Source organism: Danaus plexippus, chromosome 2 (genome assembly GCF_018135715.1).
Source record: "Danaus plexippus chromosome 2, MEX_DaPlex, whole genome shotgun sequence".
NCBI classification, from domain to species: domain Eukaryota; kingdom Metazoa; phylum Arthropoda; class Insecta; order Lepidoptera; family Nymphalidae; genus Danaus; species Danaus plexippus.
Genome location: NC_083537.1, coordinates 7774384 through 7801937, shown reverse-complemented (window position 1 = coordinate 7801937; position 27554 = coordinate 7774384). Strand labels below are relative to the sequence as shown.

Sequence of the window (27554 nt, the reverse complement as noted above, 5' to 3'; positions counted from 1 at the left end):
TACGTGTAAATAAAACTCACCATACGTTCAAAAATTCCATTTATTCGTAACACTCCACAAAGATCTCCAAAACAATACAAATTCGAGTAATTCCCGCCAGGTACAACAATAATTGTTTACTTAATCCAACATTTAACTACCACTCGGCTACAATTCACTATATTAGGCGTATTAGGGATAAACACGGACTGCTGTCGCTACGTATAATAAAAGTAATGCTAGTATATTGAAAATTAAATATAGTTATGTGGTGGCGATTACCGCCATAGCATCATAGTTTGAATCGTCATACTAAATAGTTCCCGGTTTTCAATAGGCAAATTGATGAAAAGTATTAACGTATGAAAAAACAGGAGATTGTCTATGTTTTTTGATACTGCCAAATCGTGGTGAGGTGGTGAGGTTACAACACAACATATCTAAGCTTTACGAGTACCAAACACGTTTTTATTCCCCGAATCATATAGTAATAAATAACATCGGTCAAATAAATAGTCAATTCCATTAATTTTATTCCTGAATACGTATACATTTACAGTACCTAAAAGCTGTTTGTTACATTAAAAATCGGCTTTCAATGACAATAATAAATTGTAGGTAAATAACTTATATTATTGTTCAAATAATAACAATTAAATTACTGTTTGTTCTATTTAAATGACACGTAATAGTTACTCTATTGTATGTAAGCATCCCTAAGATTTATGCTATACTTATAAGGTCTATATTACATTGATATTACAAATAACTACGGACATAGGGTAAATGAGTGTATTATCAAATTTGGTGAAGTCACTGAGTATTTTTAATATTTAATAATCTACACGCTAGTGGTGTTATTCTATTGGCACTTTCTTTAGTAATGGTTCCTATTATACGGGGTGATTATATTAATTTTAATTCACATTAATTCTGTATCACTCATTAAACACTTATTTATACCTATGTAATGTATAGAAGATAATTCCGACGACCATAGCACATTAATAACTTATAAAGATAAATTATAAGATTTTTCAAAGCTTTGATATTTAGATATGTTAAAACAATTTTAGGGAAAATGTTCATTGCAAAGATGTTCAACATATTTCAAATGTAATTTAGACTGTGGTCAATTAATATTCGACGTGATTAAAGTTTTATTAAATCCTTAAAAAAACATTTAATATGACTTAAAAGTTCATATAAAAATGTATATATTTGTATAGATAAATACAACATTGACAAAAAAAATTATAAATGTAATTATATTAACTCCATGACCTTAATATTAGACATCGAAAGTATCCGAAACAGTGCCTATCATACGAATACACGAATAATATCAAAGAAATAAATATTAATTTATATTATTTTAAATCATTTGTGCCTCTTCATAGCTAAACATAAATTATACGTAATTACAAACATAGCCTTAACGGAATATGTCTTATTAATTATATGTCTATAAAAATTATAAAAAAAAAATCAAGTTTATTAAAACAAAGTATTAGATTAAAGACAAAAGCGTTAGAATAAAAAAAAATCATAACAAATTGCAAATAGAACTAAAATAAAGTTTGTAAATTTAAATAACTTATAAGAGAGTGAAAAAATACTTAATATGAAAATAAATAAATATTTAAACAGATGTTTCAGCAGATTTATTTTGCTTTTTAAGTCCGCTATTCCAGGAATCCTTGCGCCTTAGGAGATCGCTCTGAAAATCGTTTAGAGGAAACAACATAATTGCACAATTATGTAATATTCAGACAGTATAACGTAAGAAAATGTAAAACATATAATCTACACTAAGCTTTATATGTGTATATATTCAAAATATTTATATACTTTAATACAAACTAAGTTGATTCTTAGACTAAAATACATGCCAAATAGTTACGTATAAATAATGGTATGAAAGTTAATATACATGCAACTAATTTTGTGCACAATCAAAATATGTGTATTTTTTTAAGGATACAGAAAAACTGGGACAATTGAAGTAAAGAAATACATTTAAAGCCTGTTTATGAGGTTTTATAATAAAATAGCACAAAAAGTAATAAGAAATAAAAGAAAGAAAAGTAAAAAAGAAAGTTTTTTACACAATATCTTTATATTTTATTGGGTACAATAATAATGATTGATCAGTATCATCTGAAAACGTGTTTATAAAGGATATTAGGATGTCATTTTACAGAGAAAGTCACGGAACTGCTTCAAAACGTAGATACATATACTATGATCCAAATACATTCTTCCCATAATAAGTCTGACATCGGTTCATATATATAGATCTTACTTTTAATTATACCTAATATATTCATAATACTTGAAATATAGTGTCATAACTACATCTCTAGCTTCTTACAATACGAGAGGACGCCAACTATGGATAATTCGTGAGCTACGGGAAAGTGAACGCTGTTACTGAACGTCTGATTTAAGAATGTTTTTTAATGAATAGCATTAATCTTAATCGTAGATAAATTCAACATTGTTCTGTATAGTTTTAAATATATCTCTTTCGTTCAGTAAGTAGCATCATGCGTGGAGAGGGAACATGCCGTGCTTCCCCTTAGCCTTGTTAGAATTTTGTATCCATGCACACCTTCATTGAGTCATCTTCCTCCACTTCTGCCATCGTTGAAAGGCGCCTCTCGATCTCGGATTGTGCGTTTTTGGATATTAGTTTTTTGTGTTTGATACTGGAAGTGTAAGGACTATCAAGGAAATAGTATTTATAACTCAGAATATTATATATTTTTCTGAGGAATCAATTCTAATTGTAGCTTCCGACGCCTCTAAAGTTGTAATATGTAATGGCATTGGTTTCCTATATTAAACTTGGTGTTAAGAAGAGATCCGTAATAACAAAGGACTATAATTCTGACACATCTCTTTGGTTCAGTCACATTCATGATTGTCATTTAGTAAGCCATGGGTTATGGTAAGTTTTTTATGGACTTGCTTTTCCAATACATTCATAGCATCTATTCGATATTTTTTTTCGTGTCATGTCGTGTTGTTTTCAAGGTGTTTAATGGCAGTAAATTTCACGGCAAACATGGTTCTTAAATGGATTAATAAGAGGAGACACTACACAGGTACAAGATAAACATATAATATAAAATATATTTACGTTTTTTTCCCGCACTTTAATTTTAAATCCCTTCCTTCTGCATGATTTTTATTTTTATTGGTGTTATTGACTTGTTTCCAAATTCCTGTTTTATTCATTTCCTCAGATATGTTAATAGATGTCAAAGGTATGTTCATTATGTTTCCATTGATAAGAGGGATTTGTAGATTCTCTTGAAATGTTGGAGGACTGCTCTTGTTTGTGTCCTACAATGGAACACCCTAAGAATTGTTTTTTATCAAGCGGAATCTGTGGTTTTCTTTTTGGCTAGTTTGATAATCATCATGAGTGAATTAGCCTCTATTTCAAAAGTACATATGACATATTACCTTATTATATCTTATATCGATTCGATATTATATTAAATAAAATATGATTTTAAATATTAGGATGAGTGTGTCATGTGTCATTCCGATTCTGCTAATATTTAAATGATGAACACTGGATGCATGAATATGAATGATGAAGTTATTTTTTACAACAAAGTCGCAACACTTTTGAAAGCCATCCCACCTCGATATCGCCGAGTTCGCGAAGTTCGTCTTGGTTCCTCTTGGTCATTTCAGGCATAACATCATCTAAAATTTTTAATTCTCTTCTGGTAAAGAACCAATCCAGAGATTTCCTGATACCAATCATTACAACAAGCATCAATGGAAACAAAATGGATGTTGTCGAAAACGACTTAATAAGCCACAAACAGACAAGACAAGTCAGTTGGATAGCAGTAAATATATGAACTCGACGTATTGGGACCTAAAAAATTTATAATTATGTTATTCTATATAAAATCTTAATTAAATTATAAACTTGCAAATAAAACTTACTTGTCGCAAGAACATGTGATCTGGCTGATATTTTTGAGGCATAAACATTATCAAAATCCTATCAAAGAATTGGAGTCCTTTGAGCGATGCAACACCCATATATAGAAATACTCCAAATAATACTGGCATTGGTATATGTCTTAATACTGGGGTTAATACAACCGAACAACCTATAGTCAGAAATATGAGGATATGTGTCACTCTTTGTTCTCTAACTCCTAAAAATTGTGGTTTTTCACCAGGAGCAGCACATTCCGATTCGACCTTTAGAGAATTCACATGATTTATACTCAGGACAGTAGCCGCTACAAACCATGGCAATCCCATTATAGAACAAATTTGTATAAGAATAGCTAAGACGAATAGGTCCAAATGGTAACCACATCCTTTCTTCAATTTATTCTCTTTCCGATTTACAATAACTGCTGTTATTTGTTGATCCATGAATATAAGTATGGTACCCAACAATGCCGGTAGAATAGCTACCAGGGCCGACCAAACTGGATTTCCATTAAATGGAGTTATGACCCAATCGCGAGTTGGCAAAGTTGGTTTAAATTCTGATGGAACCTCCAGTTTTGGGGTTTTCACACCGACTTTATAATCTAGGAAAGACATCGACAGAATTGCTATTATAACCGAAAAATCACTTATGATTTGCCGGACCTGAAATTATATTTTTTCTCATGAAATATTTATATTTTGACATTAAAATGTTAATATGATACATATTTTTCCAATTTACCTTTGATGGGAAGAACAGGGAGTTTTTGAAATCTTTAAGAATAATAGAGATTGTAAATGTGCCGAGAAATAAAATTATTGACATCAAAAAGACATCTGGAACATAGACTTTGGTATCACACCCACCACCTGCTAAGGTTCCGTTATATAACTGAAATAATATCAGAGAAGTAAAGAAAGCCAATATTTAATTAACTAAAAGAACGTCGACGCTTATTCACATAAGATAAATATTAATTACCTCAACTTTGTTAGTTACGTACCTGACAAGACACTTTATCAACGGACGTCCAATTAAATTGCTCCGGTACTTTTGAGTAATTGGTGGGTAAACAATAACATTCATAATTGAGAACTTCATCTGGCCGCGTCTTTAAAGGGTACTTTCTGCCGATTGAGATAACATTTTCCACTGCCTGAAATATTGTACTATATTTAAGAAAATTTATGAAAATTTTATTTACTGATCCTCGCGAACTTATAAATAAATATGATCCTACCTTGTAAATAAATATGAAAGCTATTAAAGTTGCGAAATTTTCTTCTGTGAATCGAGTTATGTAACAAACCAATGCACTTGCGTCTATTGCAACTAAAGTAATAAGGATAATAGTCGTCCATGTTCCGATACAGAATCTAAAAGACATGTAGTTCCACCCAATCTGTTTACAAAATTCGAAAACGATCGTTTCAAATACTAAGACGGGTCCAGTTGACCCCAAGATTGTTAAGGGTTGGCCAGAAAAAAATCCGTATCCCATGCCGCATACAAAACCAGACACCAAAGATTCCATTGCTGCCATATTTTTACCAGTTGCTTCTCCTAACAAGCCTCCGAAAGTTATAATTGGTGATAGGCAGGCAAAGTATAAAAATATCCACGAAGCAATACACTGTAGAGCCATAGCATCTTTAAAGTCTGACCAATACCATGGAATTTTTCGTTTAAAGTCATTCATTAAACCACCAAACAGTTTTCCACTCCTTGACAAACCCGACTCTTCTCTTTGCTTTTGTTCTTCTTCTTCTTCATCGGGTTCCTCCTTCGGCGTACTGTCATTTGGACGCTTGCGAGGATCTTGAGAAGGAATTGCTGCGGGAGGTTCAATACGAATAGCCGGGTCCCACTCTCCAGGCGGCAATACAGTCACAGCATCCAGAAACTCATCTATTCCCGCTAATAGGTGATCACGTCTTTTAGCCCTATAAGCAACCTCATGAAATATTTCATCTGACATTAAGGTTGCCATTGCTCTTCCGATTTCGTGAAAGCTAGAGTTGCTGTTGGGTGGTCCTAGCAAAACAAACATAAACCGTGTTGGCACAGGAACTTCGGTCAAATCGCCCATAATAGTACCAGTTTTCAGTCTCACGAAAGCGGAAAGCGTTTTTTCGAGAAAATCAACTTCACCGACAAGAATATTGGAAGCTTCGGCTCCAGGTGGGATTTTTCTCATAAAATGTGTATTGCATTTGTGATTTATATCCCCATTCAATGGTAAATCTCCTAAACTGTGATTACGATGCATAGATAAATTGCTAGGACTTTTTATCATTCCTTCATCATGAGCTGCACCTGAAATTATTCAAAATATTTATATTCTGAAATACATCACGGGCTTCGACGATAAAAGTCACATTCATAAAATAAATAATTATAAAACTTGGTACAAAAATGCATGTGAAAAGTGATACAAAAAAAGTTAAAATGATGTCTATAAAAACGAACAATGGTATATTACAATACTATTTAACAATTTCATTGCTTTTACAATTTTTTTTTAAAGTATATCATTTAATTTTTGTTTAAAACATGTCTATCTTAAAGCACATTTAGCAAAAGCTCGAATCAAACATCCAATAGTAATAAGGAATTTGCGAACAGCTTAAAACTATAGCATACAAAATCAAAAGAGATCAAAAAATTTTAGTTTATAAAATGTATGACACCGATGTACAAAGGTTAATGGTAAGCGGTTACCCGCACTAGAGATGCCTAGGAATCGACCAAAGTCTCCTTTTTGAAAAGGCCCACTTGATGAACTTGTAGCACCTTCATCCACTGTAATTTACACAATGCCACATGTTCACAAATAATTTAGGTGCATTTGTATTATATTATTTACACCTATATACATAAACTGGATATAATAAATTAGCATAAGATGTGCTGGCGTGTTGTATGTCAGTCAAAGAGCGTGAATTTGGTGAGCAAATGCACACATGTTACCAAACACGCTTGGCTGACCTGGAACGGCTAGATAAGAGCCTCTCGAGTCGGCTGCGGGATGGAGTGCCGATTTCTGAGATGAGGTGGACCCTCGACAACTCCTCGAACTGGAGCGTCGAGAGCCACTCTCCTGGAAATCTAATGTAATTTCGCAACAATGTCCTTATTCAAGGTCCTGACAGTTTGAAAATACAGCTTATGAAATAGGAAGATCTTTATGCTTTAGTGAACTATTGTACTCACTTTTGCAGGATGAGTGATTTTTTCCAATATCCGCAAGAGAACGGATTAAAGGAAGTCTGGACATATTATTATGATTTCGTCTTTCATGTTGATGTCTATGTCTTCGAAGTAATGCATCTTTTACTTTGTCTCTTCTATCATAAGCAAGAAGCCCTTCAACAACCATATTGTCTAGAACACTATCTGCAACTTGTTCTAATGAATTTGCTTCTAAGTCAAGGATCACTGATCCATTCAATATGAGACTTCGCAGTTCAAAAAGCGAATGCAAAGAAAGTGTCGCAACATGTGGTTTCGACCACCTATTGCCTCCTTCCTCGACGTCTTCCTCAAATTTTATCCACCTTGCGGTCTCTTTCCATTCCAACTCATCTCCATCCTTAACCAGCTCTTCCATTTCAGAAAAAAGGGGATGCGATTCAAGCGTGGAGTCGTCAACATCTTCGCCCAGTATAAATTGTACCCTTTGAGCTGGTGGTGTTACTGGAATGTATAGGTCATTGTGAATACTTAATAAAACTTGTTAACAGCTATGACTCAAAGTATAACACAAAATTTTAAAACGAATGACGAAAGAGGAAAGACTCTTTTAACGGATAACATGCGTGAAACCTACAAATAAATTTGACTCGGGAAAATGAAGGCACATTAAGTGAATGAAAAACCGATTATACAAGATCATGATTTGTCAGACCCATGCTTGTTAGTTTATGAAAAGCAGATAGAGGAATTGATTCAAAAACGCTATTTATGAATAAATCGTCTCAGTGAACCGCATTTATTTTCTTACATGTTTCCCCATCATCCGTAACGCTAAGTCTTCTAACTCGAGCCATTACTGCTGGGCCTACAAAGTGTTGTATAGAACTTAATTCGATTGATCATAATATATCTAATATGAAACCTTATAAATACATTGTTTATGTTATTTATTTATAAAGTTTATGGAGTTATATAGGGTGTTTCATAAAAAAGGATAGATTCAGGAAAAGTCAGAAATATTTTCCACCCAGTTCATTGAAAGTTCATTCTGTATTTTGTAAGTAAAAAAAAATCATTAATAATGTTTTCAAGATTTGACTCAACTGGTAACAAAAACATTGGGTCTTTTTACTTATGTGTAATGGATAACAACAAAACGATGTACAAACACTTTATGAAATAAGAACTTATCGGTTATACGCATCTGCTAAGAAATATTTAACGAGTGCTTTCGGAAAGCATCTTATTAATGAAAAATTTTCTAAACACAGTGAAGTAGTTATAAAATAAACATTAAGTCTTTGATAATTTATTTACAATTTGAGAATAGAAACACAAAGCTGTAGACTGAACAGTTATTGTGACGTATAAACGAAGCTTTCTATGTCATACAAAAACAGACTACTTTTTCCAATCTGACTTTTATAAATTCATCTATAGGAGTTATATAAGTAGATTAAGAATAAAATAAATTTTATTTTAGTGCTTCTTATATTTAACATATAAGAAGGAGATATTAGAAAAAAAATTATTAAAATAGAGTCGATGATTCTGAAGACAGTTATCTCATAAAGCTTTTGAATTAAAAGTTAAAGTGAAAATTTACTTTGGTTTCAGAAGGACCCCATGTATAACATAATTAGAGTTTAACGTATAATTTAATGTAGAATAAAGAAAAATATTACGTACATAAAAATATGAAAATCTTTTTTTTATACTTTGCGAAAAGAAAAAGATTATAAGTTGTAAATCTCAAATGCGCAGTGCGCAATAAATTATAAATATAATAACAAAATAACCTAATTGTGTCTTCTATTCAAAATAGGTTTTTGCGTGAACGAGACTTTTCAAAGAGCTAACGAACCTTTTCATCTTTTCTTTGAAGCTTAACGACCTTAATCATTTTATTAGACAAGAGCTGTATATAAACTGTTTATTTCAATAAATTTTATTATATTTAATTCACAATAAAACATTTTTTTTTTAATTTCAATTGTGTACAAAAGGAGGTAATCTCTAAATTACCATGATTTTGAAAAGTTAAAGAGTAATTGTATTTAATATCAATGGGAGACTTTTGTTACGTACTTGGTCTTTCGGGATCCTTTTCTCCATAGCGATGATGGTGTTTGTGTTTCCTATGTGAGTGTCTTCTTGCCGGTACATGAACCCCCACAAACACGGTGTGCGCTCTGTGTCCTGATAAAATACGTGATAATAAAAATCATCGAACTCTTCTTACGTTTATAAGAATAATGGGATTACAAATAACCTTTATATTCACTCGTCGGGATCGGGAGTGTTTAAAACTAATATTACATACCTAAGCGAGATGGAAGCGTTAAATACAATTTTAAGGAAATAGAAATACATATTTAAAAATATCACACTTTTTTATAATTTAATTAAGTTGTTCAAAATATATTTTTTAACTATAACACTGTTGTTATAATTGGAATATGACATTTATTTTTTAACTTTCGTAACGAAGTAATTTCGTTGCCTTTATTGTAAGTAAGATTCTCCCTTTGAAGTGTTATTATGATGGAAGTGCCTCCGTTTTAATGTGATTTTTGTACTTCCATGTCGGAAAAGTGTTCATCAAACCTTTTTTGTACTGAATGAAAGACGGCGTAAACTCGAATAGGAGGTTATAACGTAAATAGGTTTGTCAGATCGCTGATACTTAGATTTATTGCGGTTGTAAACATGTGTTGAGATGGGATAAGTTATTTGGAGCTATTTGACGGCTGTGTGTTGGATCAATGAAATGAGTTTATATTTATTAAGAAGTCAGATTCCAATTAAATTTAAATTTGTTACTTACAGTTCATGATATTGATCAGATATAATATAAATTTGAAATTGTAATGGCAAAGAAAAAACTGGAGGTAAAGTTTCGAGAAATACATCTAGACTCTACAACTTAAGTTTAATTATGTTGTGGTTTTATAAAATACGATAGATGATTTATATATGTAAGGACTTTACAGGTTCATTAAAGGACAATTTTGTGTCATAGGTTTTTAATGTATCTATTCGGAGAGGAGTATTATCTGGGATCTCTGCTTTTAATTTTATAAAGCATGATAAGTATACCTTATTCATATAAAACTCTCAAAGGCCAGCTAGCTGGTAAGGTTACCCCATGATTGAAATTAAGCAAAAGCCTACACAACCAAGTAAACAAATAATTTCATGATCTATATTATTTAATCATTTTTTTTTTGCAAGTCAAATTTCTATTGTGTCTGCAATAAAAGCAGTGTGGCTAACTTCTTGTCCACACAATTAATATTCAATACAATTGAGCTATATAAAAAAGCTAAATAATTAAAAATTACCTCATTAAAACAATTGTTCCAGCGAGGCTCGTGAGGTGAATATAAAATTTGCGTAATATTACTACAATAAAGACTCTGTGCCATTTAAAAAGCGAATAGAGTTTCCTCATTTTCATATGATAGAGGGGTTGAATCAGGCCTAGATCATTTTCTGGATAAACGAACTGAGTTTGAAAAAGGACACAATTCTTCTAGATACCAATAGAATAAGTATTGGTCTGGAATCTAAAGAGTTTATGTAAATGTGTTCGTTAGGAAATAAAATTTAAAATATTTAAAATCAATAAAAAGTTATAATAGCAATAATAAATTGGTTTTAACACATTTCAAAACATTAAAACTAAATGTTCAAATTTTAAAACAATAGTTGAGAGGTTTATGAGCTCGGTTAAAAATTATTCTCGGTTCCAGAAGTGACAATCTTATCATATATTATGTAAATAAACTTTAAAAATGTTTATATCAAAAACATCCCCAATACATCAATTCAAGAACGACTATAATAAAAAGAATAAGGTATTTTTCACGATATTAAGTATGTTTGAATTTTTTTGTGTGTTTTTTATATGTGTTAAGACGAAAACAATGCTCATTATCACAGAAAGTACATTTAAACTATAAAATTGTATACTTTAAATTATTTTACTCCTGTTAAAATCTTTTCAATGAACTAGCTCTAAGTAAGTAATTGTCACAAACCTTGAATACTCACCTAAGTTTAAACTACTGTTATAAAAAAATAATTCGTATAAATAGAAAATAAACATGTTAAAATTAAAAAGAAGACAATAATCTATTATTTTTAAATGATTTTTCTGTCTTCACCTCAAATGTTTCTTGCATAGAAAACTTTACAAAGATGTGATCAAATATCTGTAGCAACTTCATTTGTGTCAAAATAATAACGACTGAAACAATTAATTGTCTCTGACCGAGTTTCGCACCCCTGGTCGAAGCTGGCTAAATGTCCGGATAAATGAAAGGCGTAACTTACAGCACAACTTTTATTATGTCTGTTACGTTACGTAACACCATATTAAAGTTTTTGTAGGCCGTAACCTGAGTTTCCAACATTTCTTTGTCAAAACAATTCACACACAATGATACTAATATCTAATATTTATTTGTGGCAATATCTTATAAATGAAAGTACTTATAGTATGTTTAGTAGCTATGAATAAAATTTCATTTTATTAATACGTGCTTTCATCAGGTGTAGTATAAAATATAGTAATATAATAGTAATTATTGTAATACACCCATTTGAGCATCAAGATGAACTAGTAACAAATGATATAATAATTTAAAATATTTTTTTTGTAACATTGTTTAAATTTCTGTTATTTCATTTTCGAACTTAACTCTCCCGTTTTCTATTCTTCATCACACGAGTCAGAGCCTCTTGACCTACTTATGTCATTCTTAAAAAATGTGCTCTCCCTTCCTTAAGAAAAGTAATGTGACAATTTTCCCCAGTGAAGTTTATCCTGTTATTCTGTTATATTATATTTTTTAAAAATTGGTTTCAGAAGTAAATGTTTGGAAAACACATAGCTTTTATCTTTATTAATATTTTTTCATATTTAGTAAATTTTTATAAAAGATAACATTTGTTATAAATGTTATTTATTTATAGAACGAAGAAAAGGAAAGGTGTTTAAATCGCAAAATATATTAAATGAACGGAGCGTTTCCTTTAACAAAAAAATCAATTATATTAGGGACATTAACTACATATATCTACCTTCAAAGTCCTGTTCAGTGTAGTCGTGGTGGGTATGCTTCCTGGCGGCCGGGTCTGTGGGGGCCTCGTCATCGTCAGCTCTCGAGTCCATATTCCACGGCCTGGAGAGAATGTTTATGGACTAATAAATGCATACATAGTAACAAGTATTTCAACAGTTAATAAATAATATTTCGTCGTAGAGTTTGTAATATACGGATATAGGAAGACTATAAACATAACACATTTTCTATAAAAACATAGGTTCTATCGTGTCCTCTAGTCATTATAAAGATAGAATTTTTATTAATTTAAACATGTGAAGTTCAGTTTTTCTATTATAGCTTGCTTACGTACACTTACATATATTAGTAAAATGTCACGGAATACTATACAATATATATATGTATATATAAGTATATATATACAAGCTAAGTAATTGTATATATGAAATGCTTTATTTTCGGGTATTTCAAATAATAAAACCAGAAAAAAAACGATAATTTATATTGGATATAAGTCACTTTGGGACTAGCTACATGGTAACAAATTTAATATGTTTATTCTAAGAAATTTATGTACGTTAACAAATTGAGATACAGTTGCGAAAAACATTAGGAAATCAATTTCGTAACTGAATTCAAACTCTTTATAGATGGAGAGAATTATAATTACGCCCACAAGCGTCAGGTACGATGAATTCATTATAAGGTTATAAAATTAAAACGGCCATAAGAGGGATTGGGTGATATAAATGAGTTAAGCTTTCATCTACCTTGATATACATATGTCTGTTAGTTAGTTAGAAGAACTAGGTTGAATTAACTTTAATTCCTTCGGATACAGTAAATGTACTTCACATTATATCTATGATGTTCACATATACACATTTAAATGTAACTATAGTATCTACATAATCCCCACGTTGCGGTTCCTTTACTTTCCTTTTTTCGGTTGATGTAAAGGAATTGAAACGTCAGGATTATTTAGATGAAACGTAATAAAAAACGCGGAGTATCCGGAAACCTTAGTTACATTTAATTATATCTACATAGTTTTGACAATGCATTATTAAAAATGCGAAATAAAAAAAAGGCAACGTAGTTTCATAATGTAATCTACCAAAAAAAATTTCAATGCAGATTTATTACATGTAATTTTATTATTATGAAATGAATAAGCACAAAGCAACTTATATGGAATGTTTCGTTTTTTATATATATAATATTAATATTCTTTTTGATTAAAACTTCAAAAAGGTTTTACTTATTTAGGAAAGTTTTATAAAAGCGTTATTGAAACCTTTCATTTAACGGTTTATTGGAAAAACATTATAGCGTTTAAACTTACTATAAGAATGAGAGAGAATAACGAGTAAAAACTCTATTCATGTCGTTACCTTAAAGTTTAGGTGTTTGTATGTATTTAAAAGAAAAATATTACCTTAATTTACCAGAAAAAAATACATAAAAACTCAATATTTTATCTTTACACTTATTAAGTACGTCAAACTCAATTTACTTTGATAAAGTCAAGAGGAAAAGCGGACAAAAGACAGCGTGCTGTGTCCGAACAATCAATGCTCTCGATGTTGACGCTACCCTTCATTGTACACATTGACAATCTCTCAAGCCAATGGTTTATTAAACTATGGGAATTCACGCACGCTTTATATCATTAAACGAGACTTACAAACTGACAACAAATTCTGAGCATTATTTTCTTTGAGGATACATGGCGGTCTGGTAAGACTTTTTGTTACCGACTTTAATGTGTGAACTTCCTATAGTATTGCAGTCGATATTAATACCTTAAGGACTTATAAATTGGCACTGTTTAAGTCAATTACCTTATTAATATATAAATGTCTAATACACATTTATAAATCACTCACACACGCACACAAATACGCACAGGTACGCGCATATGCATAAGTTTAGCCAGTTCACCCAAATGTACCTTACAAATCATAAATGGATAATTTCTGTGACTTTAAGACCTATTTATTCTACATATATTTGTTAGAAATCTGAGATTATAAAATATTTAATATTATGAGATATTTTAAATGAATTATTTCCTAAAAAACGATTAAACTTCTAATTTTGTTATACAAACAGTTACATATATTATCTATGAGTCGTTATGCTTATGTATGGGCGTACTTGTAAGAAGTTTTTCTTTTACTGCCTTTGAATATTTATATTCGAAGAAGTTACTAATATTAATTAATTAATCAAATGCTAAGAAATATAATTATTAGGCTTATATTTCAATATGTATAAATAATATTTTGTGTATTATAATATTGTTGTAGAATTCATTCTCCGACATTTTTTTTATATACTGTGACAGTCACATACTTTAAATTTAAATCTCATTATACATAAATCACATATACATTAAGGATTGAAACAAATTTTATTTAACTTTTTTTGTTACAATTTATTTACTTTATGTCCCAAGATTACATATGGATTTATGTACATCTAAAAGTGGAAGACGATTTTATTAGTAAATTAAGTAAATGCTAGAAATGACTATAAACAAAAGGAAGCAAGGAAATCGCCCGATTACAACCAAATTATACACAAAGGCGGGACTCGGGAGTTAGTTACTAATCGATACACACAGAATTTATTTGTTAAGCCGTTTTTATCTCCGTTGTTTGTTGTCCTTAAAAGACTTTCCTCATGAAGGTGTGATAGCACTAAAACAACATAATTAAGCTTTGATTTAAAATACTTTAATGCGACTATTAAATAAAATTTATTCTAAGTTACTATCTAATATTATCGACAGGTTTAATTAAGTTTCTAGAAATAATTAATTAAATTATTTTAAAAGGTATACTAATCGTTTTAATATTGCATCAATATTTAGGAAGATGTTATGCAAGCATTACCGGGGAATACGTTTATAGTACAACAGTGGTGTTAAGGACCAAATGCTGACTCTAAGCCATCGGTGGGAATGGGAAATGGGTTTCAAAACATATTCAGTCTGGAGTCATTCGGTGATTTAAAGAAACCTCTTTAGCAAGTAGTTAGATATGTCTTAATTGTTAATTGAATGTAGTTTTATAAGTAAAACTGATTTTTCATGCATCCTTCGCTGCTACCAAACGTAATTAAGATATTCTATAAAAAAATCGTGGGTAGAGTAAATAAATAAAGATTTTTAACTGGCAAATGAGCTACTAAGCGATAATTTAAATATTTATTATATAAAATGTTATAATAATTCCTCTAAAATGATATTTTCCTTGCTCATCCAATATTTTATTTCTAAAAATTATCATTTATTAAGGTAGGATTAAATTTTATAATTAATAAATATCGATAATTAAAATTACATAATGTTTCATTTCATATAATCTCATCAAATTACCAAGTAAATTTGATAATCTGTCTCTGAGACACATCAATCAAAAGTTCCTAAGTAAATTGAGAGTTTTTAAACCTTTTTTTTTTAATATAAGCTTGGGTCTGTGCGATATTATATATATTATTTATTAAAAATTTAATATTTGCTCATTTCTTTATTTTTCATTTAAGAGGAGTGAAGCGTGCCGATAATGTGCTTACCGGTTAATATTACGAATATTTTGATGTTTTAAATTGCTGTTCGTGTTTACAATCGTTTTCAAAAATAGCATATTCTTGATCGCTGCTGAAAGGATTCAATGTTTTATTTTTCAGTCAAATGCTTAGAAGCTTGAATTGCAATCAAAACTTAAGAGACCACTGATAAAGTCGCTAAGGCCCGATCTCGTCTGATATGACACGTACGATAGCTGCATATTTTAATTCTGAAATATTGAAGGGGAAAAGGTTTCTGAAGACTGAAAAAATCTGGAATTCATTGATTGACTTTTCAGTCTCCAATTTGTTTTTCTTTAAATATAACTTAAGCAGTTTATTTAAAAAATATATTTTATTTATTCAGTACTTGTTGTATTCAACTATTTGATTTTATGAAGCGGAGTCGAGAACTATTTCTTTTTTTGATTTTGAGAGATTTTGTCGTCTCAAATCTATCAGCAACGTTTAAAAAACAGCTCGGTAAAGGGAATCCGCGCACATGAATACATAACACGGCTTTGTATTCTGACCTTCCATGAATTTAAAATTGTACACACGAACTGTAATCCATTTGGATAAATATTTTAAGGTTCATTATATATGAAGTTCAACCTTCACCTGCATAGTCTAATAAGGAATTCGAGAAACGTTCTGAAATAAAAATGTACCTACTTTTATGTCTGATTAATGAGAAGGGTTTTACATTATAACAGCAACTTTTTATTTGCGTAATTGTAATCAGCGTGTCTCCTTTCAATTTTAATTATACCTTTTTTAATCCGTGCGTGCCTCCAGAATGTACCTGAAACATAATTGAATTATGAGATCCATAAACAAAATTACCATCAGCGCTCAGTGAAACTGACGATAACAAATAGTATCTGCATTTATAACCTAATATTGTTACAGTAAATTTAACATGTATGAGGATTATTGGATTTATTTACTGCATGAATTTATTTTCCTATTATATGTTAATGATATTTCGTTATGTTATCTGTAAGTTTTTTACTGTACGTTGTTGTCTGTTGTTTACAGTTTCAATGCCTTTTTGTTTCCTTCTTTCATGAACATGCGATTATTTTGAAGAATTGCTAGTAAGAATCAATAATTTTTCATTGAAATAATTCAATTATAAACAAATCGGACAAGTACGTTTGTTGCGTTTTTATTGTTGATACATTATTAAGAGGAAAAAAACTTGGTAGTTAAGTAGATTCCCCAATGAAATTTTCTTTACTAAACTTACTTTCTTGCACAAATACTGATAGTCCAATTAGGATTATATAGGCCGGTTAAATTAAGCAATGAAATGTACAGGCTTTTAGAATAAATCAGTGCTTGAGAGCATTTATATTTATGTTGAAGTATAAATTAAAAATTATATTTATAATACTAACAAAACATTAATATGTATAGCAGATCAGCAAACAGTATTTTATATGACAAATAAAACCTTTCATATATAAACGGTATTTAGATAACACCTTCACAATATTAAATAAAAATAAAACATCTGCTTCCCTGAACCACCTTAATTCTATCAATAGCAAGATTTAGTTTACTATAGAATTAGAGGCAAATAATTCTTTAGCTTTCCTTGATATAGTTGTCCTTAGGAATCCTGACAATACTTTGGGACATACTGTTTATAGGAAATCCACACTGTATCCCAATGGTAACTAACACCACCACCCTATCCAATTAGCTACCGTTGGCAGATCTTCGTTACAGAGAGCCCAACCTTCGTAATGCTGACCATCTAGAGGCCGAGCTGCAACATGTAAAACATGCTCTCACTACCAACAACCTGCCCGTGCCTCGCCAGCATCGCAAGAACCATTTGAAGCCACCTACAATTGAGCGACAACCTGTAATATTACCATATGTGAAGGAAGTTACTGATAGATTACGCAAGAAGGTTTCGATCAAAACTACATGCAAATCACACAAGAAAGTGAGCAAATTCTTGAAACCTATCAGAGTACCATTCCTTTACAAGAATCGGGTGTATACAAACTCAATTGTGACCGTAGCTTGTCATACATTGGACAGATAAAGAGGAGCATAGGTACAAGGGTGAAAGAACATATCTCAGACATCAAAAATAGGCGCGCTTTTCGACGTCAGCAGCGTGTGAACACACAATAAACAAACCAGGCCACTACATTCGATTTGATAAATCACAAATTCTCGCTCGTAAAGACTGGAACATATCAAGGTTAATCTGCAAGGCTATTGAAATAAAAAAAACATCCCATTTTCAATAGAGAAGATGGCTGGACTCTATCCACTACCTGGGAAACCTCCTTAAAAATATAAAATCACATGTCCGTAACCACACCGCAGGACCTTGCAACATCATAAGCGCATTCTGCTGGCATGCAGAGCGGTACTCCAGAAAATTAAGAAATCGTTGGCGGTAGATGATAAATAACAGGACCAACTATCAGACATTCACATCTCGTCTGCCCATGATCACGGTTGCTGAAAAGTAACCGAAACGTCGGGATTATGTAGTTTTTAAAATAATAAAATTCGCATAGAAAATCCGATAAATATTAGTTTTATTTTAATAAGTACTCGCGAAAGTCTTAGATCTCATAAATTAAAAAAGATATGTATAAAAGCAGTACACTCACTGCGGCCATGTATATTTATATATATTTTTACCGTCATATCGGCTTTAATTAAGTAATACTACACATGCTTAAGTTGAATTTTAATTAATTTACAAGAATAAAAAATATTCCCAGCGTAGTAGTAAATTATAAATATTACTGTACTATATTGAATTAACGTTGACATTTTCAATGGATTTATTCGTATCTTTCACTGGACAATACTAAACTGAAGCTACTGGTTCGTTATAATGAAATTCTAACTCCTGTCTAAAACCGATCCAGACGTCTAGACTTTAGATATAACATGTTTGTTTTGCAGGTCTTTGTTGAGAGGCACTATCTGTGTTGTCTCCTAGTGTGTGCTTTTCAAATTATCAATTCTTACAGCACTGTTGAAGATAAGTAAATGTAACCTTATACGATTTTCAGTGTAGAAAAAAAAATTGCTTTATAAATGCATTTACCTAAGCCGCAATAAATATAACGACTATATTATATATGAAAAGGCTTCTCTATATCAACTATATAATAAGTTTTTAACACATTTTATTATTAATTGTATACATTTTGTATAGGTTTATATTTAAAATTGTATAAATGAATATAAAAACATTTGATAAGTTATTAAACCTAGAAAAAAAGATATGAATGTTAAATTTTATTTTCCTATCAATCTTTTGTAATCCCCGCGGTGCTGCTTACAAGGTACATGATGTATGAGCTACGGGGAGACTATTACAAATATCGGGGAGACTATTACAAATATTACAATAAAAACAAATTTGACTCTGGGGAACTTTTATTTCGTTTTCTACAATAGTATCATTATAATGCTTGCGTTCATACTTCTTTAACATTATCGCATCAAGTGGAAACTGAATGATGATAACAAATAGCAGAAATTGATAGAAAATATATGGCGTTCAGTGAATCGATTATATTATGAAACACTAACAGTCTCTATTGGCGCTAAATAACTCTGTCATCCCAAATAGTATTAAAAATCCATATTTAATATCACAGAATGAATTACTATTTATTATATCGAGAAAGATCCTCTAAAAGGTAATTATTTGAGAGGGCGAGCGAAATCGAGGACTCCCTTTTGAAGACCTTTAAAAGTGTAATTCAATTATGTAGCTCAATAAGTTGGGTTATAGTGGAAAAGAATTTCTCTTTCATTCTGGATTAAAAAAGCTCGTGTTTAATAAATTAAATAAAGTTTGATAATTAAATTTACAGAAATATAAAGAACATGTGAACACGTGCAGCAACAGTAAACCTCATGGTTTTATAGACATAAATTCATTTTTATATTTTAACATATAAATTATGATATTAATGAATTTATGTATATGAGTTTAATTTACACCAACCATAAAGAAGATTGGTTTGTATTCTATATTGTTTTATATAAAAAATAATAGCACGAACTTTAGTGTTCACTCTTATCATACATAAAAGATAATATTAATGTTTTCTTTTTTCATTTTTCTCCAAATCATTTTGATTCTAGATTTTGTTTGTCAAATTTGTGTTGAACAAAATTGTTATTATTTTATGAAAAGTAATAACCCAGTTCCTATATCAATACATACATTCCATTACAGCCTTAAGAAGTTCGAAGATCGAAATATTAAAAAATGTATATATTTTACTTCAGATTTACATTTTATTGTGTAATATTCATATTGGTTTTTAAACACTGTCGCGATATACATATCTTGCAGGAAATATTCATACTTTTTCTTGTGCTTTCTTATACTGTATATTTGTTTATACAAATAATATTCTTAGTCGTTTCCTGGCAATCATAACAAGGTCGATTGCTTTATATGTCTGTATATTAAGTGTGTCCGAGATTAATGGAACATCGTAATGTACCCATTAGTTAATTAATTTAATAAGGACGACCCTTAATTACATCCAAATTTATATACACATTGAGGTTGCTACATTTATATAATAGAAGCGAAGTTGTATAATGCTCTTATTTTGGTTGCATCGATCCCAAATGTCCATTAATATGAATTGCAAAATTAATTAAGTTCTCGGACTAAAATACATTTGGAAATTTATGTAATGTACGAGTATATTTAACTGTTAATCGACATCTCTTCGACGTCTTTAAAATGAAGAAGCTCAAAACAAAAGGTAATTACGTTGATGATAAAAAGTTATAGAAAGCTTACTTACTTACAAAGATCGATTGATGGACGTTAACTATTAAGGGTATCTTGCTTGTTTATTATGAAAGCCTTTGTTTCCCTTACAACCTTTGAGCAGGAAGATATAATCAGAAAATTTTGTTACGTTTTATTCATAGTATCAGTTTAATAGAGATAGTATTTTTTAAAGACCGTGCAAAGTGGAGGTGTTTGAGCAGGAAGGCAGACCCTGGCTAATGCTGGGGTAAATTGCCAGGAAGAAGAAGAGTATTTTTTATTAGGCCACATTCATATATGAGGTTCTTATTACTTTTACCAAAAAGAATTAGTGTGTAAAACTGAACAGAATGCCTCGGCTATATTTTTCTGTTTGATATAACGTGAATATATTCTTTACATTCATGTATATGATAAATAAGCATTCGCTAAAGCTTCCATCACGCTTTCTGAACGCTAAAGTGCCATTGATGAAAGCCAGTGAAGTGATATGCTGATTCGCAACCTTTAGATTATTTTTGTCTTGAATTATATATTTACTATATTACAACGGATTAAATAAGAGTTATGATATTTAATTTTATCAAATACCTAAATATACGGCTACATATTTTAATTTTTAAGCATATAAATTAATATATATATAAATTTTACAGTTTCATATCGTTTTAATTTTTAAATCTACTAGTATAAGCTGCGATGTAAGCTCAGTTATGACTTATGATGGTAATCAAAAAATCTTTAAACCTCTGGATAAGTTGTTCAATATTTATTCAGACATTAATTGAAAAAGTAAGACCTCGGACAGACCACATGTATATCATGAAATACGACGTATAATTTGCAATATAAATAGCCTTTGTCTGACGAGTGGATCGTGCCCAATGTACCCAATTTCACATTACATCTGACACCGACGCCCTTCAAATTAGTAACAAAATATGACCAGTGAGCTATAAAATGGATATGTTTGTTAAATTTCATAATATTTCACGCATTTCTAGTAAAATATATATAAATCAAAACGACAAATTAATTAAACTATCAGTTCTATCTAGATTAGTTTCCCATTTAAAGTTTCGTAAAAATGATCACAAATAAAAGTCACGTTAATGAGAATAAAGCTCATAAAACAAAGGTTCAACAACATGACCCCGAAATAAATTGACTTTTTGGTAATTCCAGAATATTTATGGCCCCAATGGGACATTTTTGTACTTAGTATATTTGACTTATACTGACCACATTTTTAATAAATACAGTCATCAATGGTCCCTTCGACATAAGAAGGTCTTATTTGTTATAGCAACTTTTACCTTTTACGAAATTATAAATATTCTTATAGTTAGAGTCATTACAGTAGAATTTTCTTCATTTTCAAGGTCAATAGACCCTTCCATAATTTTGAAACATAATTTAAAGTTATAAAATTGTTTTTTCTACCTTTATACAGGGAGTACTGTTCTTCAATTCGAATTTGAGGTTTTCAAAATAATATCCCTATCATTTTACAACTTTATGGTTAATGAATAAGACTTATTTTTATATAAATTTGTTAAAATTAAAACTAATTCCCTTTACTGAGAACTGTCATAAAATATGCCTATAAAACTTACAAAATAAATATATTAATATCTATTTTGCGCCATTTCCTCTACAAAATAATGGCAAGTTGAAATTGCACTTAGTAACCTTCCAGGATCAAAAGCAACTCCATTTAGAATTTCGAATAGTGAAAAAAAAAAGAGAGAAAGAACAAAATACTATTAAAATCTGAATACAAAACGATAACTTTGCTATAGTGGAAAGTGAATTTTTTTTAGCACCGCAACTCTCGGTAGTACACTAAATTGAAATAATTTCCTCAGCCTCAGGAATATTCTACAACTGAAAGCGAATTTTAGAGAAGAATTTTCTGTTAGTTTGTTAAAATTTTTGTGTGCTGCATTTTTTTTTAATGATGTTTGACATTATAAATGAATCCTTTTATACTTTAAAGCTATTATCTAAAGTGTTGTTGTGTCGTTGGGACGTAACAAATTTCCATTAGATTTCTGAATCAGTTTAACCCCGTTGCCGTCCATTGGACTAATGGATTTAATATATTACAAACCACAAGTTATTTGTTGCTGTAATGAATTTTTCTAGCGAATCTTATATACATATTGTTTTACTGATGTATCTGAGGTAGTTGCTTTATAATTATTAACATGTCATCATGTTTGAGTTTAAATCTATGTGAATAACATTCGAATTCCAGTCGGGAGTCAGACAACTCTTACCTTACTCGGAATTAGGAACGGAAATTGTCTCCAGTTCCTCTTGATGTGCTTGAGCTAAGCTTTGAATTGTAAATAATTGGATATTGGATTTTGTTTGACCTATAAATTCCATTGAATTATATTATAATGGTTTAAATATCCTTTCTAAAACATCATTTCAGTTTATCTTTATTATTGTGCTGGCAACGTTTTAAGTAAACAAAAAATAATATAAATTAATTCCTATTTAAAAACTTATATTTTAACTATATATAAATGAAAAAATTCTTTACGTTTATTATATTAAGATAAGTGCATTAGTACAGCGTACGAGACATCACCGGAAAACTACGTTGAAACCTGTAGTTTAGTCAATTTTCCTTAGTTCCCTGTATTTCCATACATTAATATTAACGAAGCATATTGCTGCGGTAAAGTTATTATTACTGCGTTTATGTGCGATATAAGCCTAGCGAGCATTATGTGGATTTGCTTCCTCTGATTAAGCTGTATTCCAGGCCACGGAAGGTTTTAATAACATTATACAATATCTAAAATTCTTTTTCCGTGACATTATTTTTTAATTGTCCTGTGTTCTTCTTATACATGAAAATCTTATAAGTAATAATAAATTATTTTAAACATTTTTCTAAAAAGTATAGTTTTAAATAACTTATTACCCTCCTTTCACTTATTAATCTATCTCACTTTTTATAATTAAAATTGTGCCTTAAGAGACATGACGCGTGGTTTAAACTAAGAATCTTCGAGTCGGCACATCTTTTCCAACTCAGTTTTGAGAGCCACTTGACCTAAGAACGGGTTATAATGATTTAGAAGTGCAAAAAGCTGTCAAAAAAACAACATTTATCAAAATATTTAACATGTTTTGTAAATGAAAGGTTTACAGAACTTATAAAATGTACATACTACTTGAGTTATGATTTATTGGTACTCCTTTCTATACAGAAAATCTCAATATTCTTAAGATAATGTAACCTTTTTTTCTTCATATAGGGTTTTTTGTAACAATGTTTTTTCATTTTCAAAAAACAATAGCATAATAAGTAATATTCCTTGAAGCCTGCCATGGATTGATGTTTAAGATACTTTTAATAGTGAAACTGTGAAAATCCAAAGAAATTATAGAATTATCTTTACAAAAAAGTACCTACTTATATTTAGAAGAAAATGGCCTTTACGAGGGACATCTATCAAACTTAATGTTTGTTGTTTATATATCAATCTTATTACTTTATACTGTAGTAGTGTCTTAGGAAGAATTTTAAGAAAACTCAACTCATATCAATCTAAGAGTCATAATCATGTAAAGTGACTTAAGTTTGTATCTATATTGAAAAATTGAACCAGGGTTATAATATTCGCTTTCGGTAAATACGGTATGTATTAAAATCATATACAAACTAAGCATAGCAACACACAAAGACCATTGTTAGGCGACCGAAATATGTCTTATTGGGATACTTTTCATATAACAGAAATTTAATCCCCTATATCCTTTACACGTATTTCACTGAATAATTCATAATATTTTTTTTGCTGAGTATTCAGTATTCGCAATTTTCAGTATTCGTCATTATTTTTTTACTAAGTAAATCAATGAAGTGGTTGTGTCACGTGTACATTAATCATGTTAATCCCCAAGAAGCCTCAAAGTCTGATTAAGTATTGGGTCCAAGATTTTTGTGGGTTATTTTTGGAATGTTTACCAAAAAAAAAAAATTACCAACTTCTTTGCTGAATATATAGAAATTTCTTGTTAAAGTCACTGAAAGAATAATAATATATAGTATAACATATTTTTTGTGGAAAAATTAATATTTATAGTTCAATAATAACGAATTATTTCATCATTTAATATTACAACTCATAATATGAAAGATTTATTAATAATAGATTTTATGAAGTCTGTAATTCTTAATTTGGTATTAATTTTAGGTAAAATCATTCTTGTAGTTTTCTTAAGAAAAAATATCAATTATTTTAAAGCCGTTTTCAAAATGCTTCACGTGATAAATTTGATTTTCTTAAATTTCTATAATTAAACTAAGTCATTGAAGGCTGCTTAGATAACTGTCGGTATTAAGTTGCAAAATAGGTTTCTCTATTCTTACGGCTTCACGTAAGGTTATATATGAAGGTCGGTTTTCTTTATATGTCAAGAATATTCAAGTTTTTGCGTCTACTGGATATTTTTAATATAAACGTTCTTGTTTCATATTACTTACTTGATTAGTATAATTAGACTTTTGGATTAATGTTGCCTTGAAAGTAAAAGATCCAATTTTATATAAAATAATTTTTGACAACCCTGTCTTCTTTCCTCCTCTCGATGTGCTTTCTGAGATCATTATTGCTCTAATGATAGTCATAGAAGAAATAAGAACTGAACTTTCAAAGTATATATACAAAGTTCAGTTCAGTATACTGAACTTTACATATATATATATATATATATTTAAGTAAGCATTGCAATTGTTCCTAATCTTTTGAGAATGTAGTAATTTTAGAAACTTCTGAAGGAACTTTTAAAAAGCTTTTAATTTGTTAATTTTAAGGACCCAATTTATATATTAAGTGTATTTTTTCAATTTATTTTTAATAAATATATATTTTGTTTTGTTTGGTGAAATTTACGAAGGTTGATCCCACGCGCTATGACAATAACCGCTTAATAAAACCTCTTTAGACTCTTTGTTACATTGTAGCATGAAATAAATTTGGCATAATGTTCATCATATTTGTATATATATATATATGTGTATTATAACTTTTAGTCTTAACTATTATACTTACCGAAATCAATAGACGTCTGTACCGAAAGCCGCCCGAACTTTATTCAAACATCACTAACAAACAAATTTGTTCACAACTCATATGTAATAAATACGAGTTATTTAGACTGACAACACGTAGAGACTCCGTGTGGGCTAATATTTCCATACATACTATTGTTAATTGAACAGTTTTATTTAAATAGCCCTCTGGGTGGAGGCTGTTGTTATGAGAAAGGACGTTCAGCGTCTGAATCTAAGAGGGCTTGTTTGTTGTTGGTTCGACGCATGCGCTCTCAATGTATCTACTCTCCAGCCGCACGACACAGTCTAGTAAAGGACAGAAGACTATTTAGTTGTTTTTTTTTAACTGTATCTGTGTTCTCTAGTCTATTCAGACGGTTCTAATGTATGAAACTTTAACGGTATATCATAAAAGATAATCCTTTGTAATTTCCGATGAACGCAATGAGTTATTCTCACGATACGCTAACGAATTTCTATCCGATTGTATTAGATGCTTATATAGCATTATTTATAACTATGTAGGTAAACATATATATGTTTAATAAAAGTATGTTTTTTAACTTGAAAATATATTCTTGTGTAGGAATTTTAACGTGGGTTTTAATATGATAACATGTGAACTATAATAAATAAATATTTGGAGAAAAACCTTATAAATTAATGATATTATCGTATGTCAAATCAAATGACTATTAAATATTTTATAACTTAAAACGTATGGATTATATATATTTATAAAAATATATGGGATATGTTTACATGAACCTTAATTTTCTTTATCCTTATTCATCCTTTTTATAACTTTAATTTATAAGACTTTATATATAGCACTATGTATTCAATTTAAAGCATACATATAAACTCAATTATCATAAACTCATTTTGACAAGTCTAGAACTGGGTACTAACAATAAAAACCGCTATAACAATTACCGCAATTTGGACAAAATGAAAAAAATTATGTGCACTAAAACCAGATCTATCGTTACCTTAAGGTAAGGGCATTGCCTGTCTAGTCATTTGTAATAATGCACCACAGGGTTTACAACCTCAGCAACAAGCGCCACCCTGCTGCGGCAATATACCTTCATTGATGGAGACTTCTTCATTGATTTCACAGTGGAAGCGCGATCAAGTTTACTGAATAATTTATTGCTGGGAAGGATTTCATAGCAATATAATATGATGCAATCCTTTAACGGTTCAGTAACTAGTAGTTTTAATATTTGCAGATTTTTTTATACACACATATATTTTTAATAAGTGTAATTGTTCATTATAAACGACAAAGGCTTTTAGTTCAAACTCGTTGACTTTATTTTTTATTTGTTTGTCTTATTTTTTATGTATTTTTTTATTCCCTTCCAAGACTTTTTCAATCAAACTATCTTATGTCCTAAAATCATTTAGATAAAATTTAGTTATATGATGTTTCCATTTTTTTTTCTTAAGTCTATGACCCGAATAGAACTTTATTAAAGCCAGTGTAATTCTAGCTCATTCCACTTATCGTGCGGAAACAAGCAGTTACACGTGTACAGTAAATTGACGTTGGTATGTGAATTTATATTCCGTTTGCAAGAACAGATTGCTCTGCGGAAATTACTGTTGCATATATGAGAAAATGTCTTTCGGCAGCTTGACGGTGACAGTTTCCTCTTATTATTCATAAATTTTAATAGAAGTAATGTTAATATTTAACGAAATTTTTTATCGTAGCCGCGTAGCACAGTTGGCGCTACGCCAGACTCGGGTCGTTGAACTCACGCACCCAAAACAATGCTTGCTACGGTGCGCGATACGTTAATTGAATTCGAAATTTTGCAATAAATACCTGAAAATAATAAAATTATTAGAATGTAGGTAAATCCTATATATAAA

The 27554-nt window shown here is 30.2% G+C and overlaps 1 protein-coding gene across 7 annotated transcripts; it reads right to left on the bottom strand.

The window, feature by feature from the left end:
- Positions 1–22: 22 nt before the first annotated feature.
- Positions 23–25924, bottom strand: LOC116779786 (electroneutral sodium bicarbonate exchanger 1). 7 transcript variants are annotated; one of them, XM_032674222.2, is made up of 16 exons: positions 25669–25924; positions 16571–16603; positions 12239–12339; positions 9239–9349; positions 7959–8015; positions 7169–7651; positions 6944–7063; positions 6677–6757; positions 5196–6271; positions 4959–5111; positions 4697–4846; positions 3952–4617; positions 3638–3880; positions 3125–3330; positions 2594–2690; positions 23–1699 (listed from the first exon to the last, which is right to left on the bottom strand). In XM_032674222.2, the coding sequence occupies exons 3-16, from the start codon at positions 12327–12329 to the stop codon at positions 1622–1624; spliced, it is 3612 nt and encodes a 1203-aa protein (XP_032530113.2). In that variant the 5' UTR covers positions 12330–12339; positions 16571–16603; positions 25669–25924; the 3' UTR covers positions 23–1621. The 7 variants fall into 7 exon arrangements, with proteins under 7 accessions (XP_032530113.2, XP_061385368.1, XP_061385372.1 ...); XM_061529384.1 differs by lacking the exons at positions 6677–6757; positions 6944–7063 and having other exon boundaries at positions 2594–2705; positions 3620–3880; XM_061529388.1 differs by lacking the exons at positions 6677–6757; positions 6944–7063 and having other exon boundaries at positions 3620–3880.
- Positions 25925–27554: the final 1630 nt, after the last annotated feature.

What these genes read in the sequence shown, in the direction of transcription:
- LOC116779786 (XM_032674222.2), bottom strand. Translation starts at nt 12,329, where the DNA reads ATGGACTCGAGAGCTGACGATGACGAGGCCCCCACAGACCCGGCCGCC. An exon ending in CTTTCATATTTATTTACAAG is followed by an intron (nt 5,112 to 5,195) that starts GTAGGATCATAT and finishes ACAATATTTCAG; the next exon opens with GCAGTGGAAAATGTTATCTC. An exon ending in ATCACATGTTCTTGCGACAA is followed by an intron (nt 3,881 to 3,951) that starts GTAAGTTTTATT and finishes TAAATTTTTTAG; the next exon opens with GTCCCAATACGTCGAGTTCA.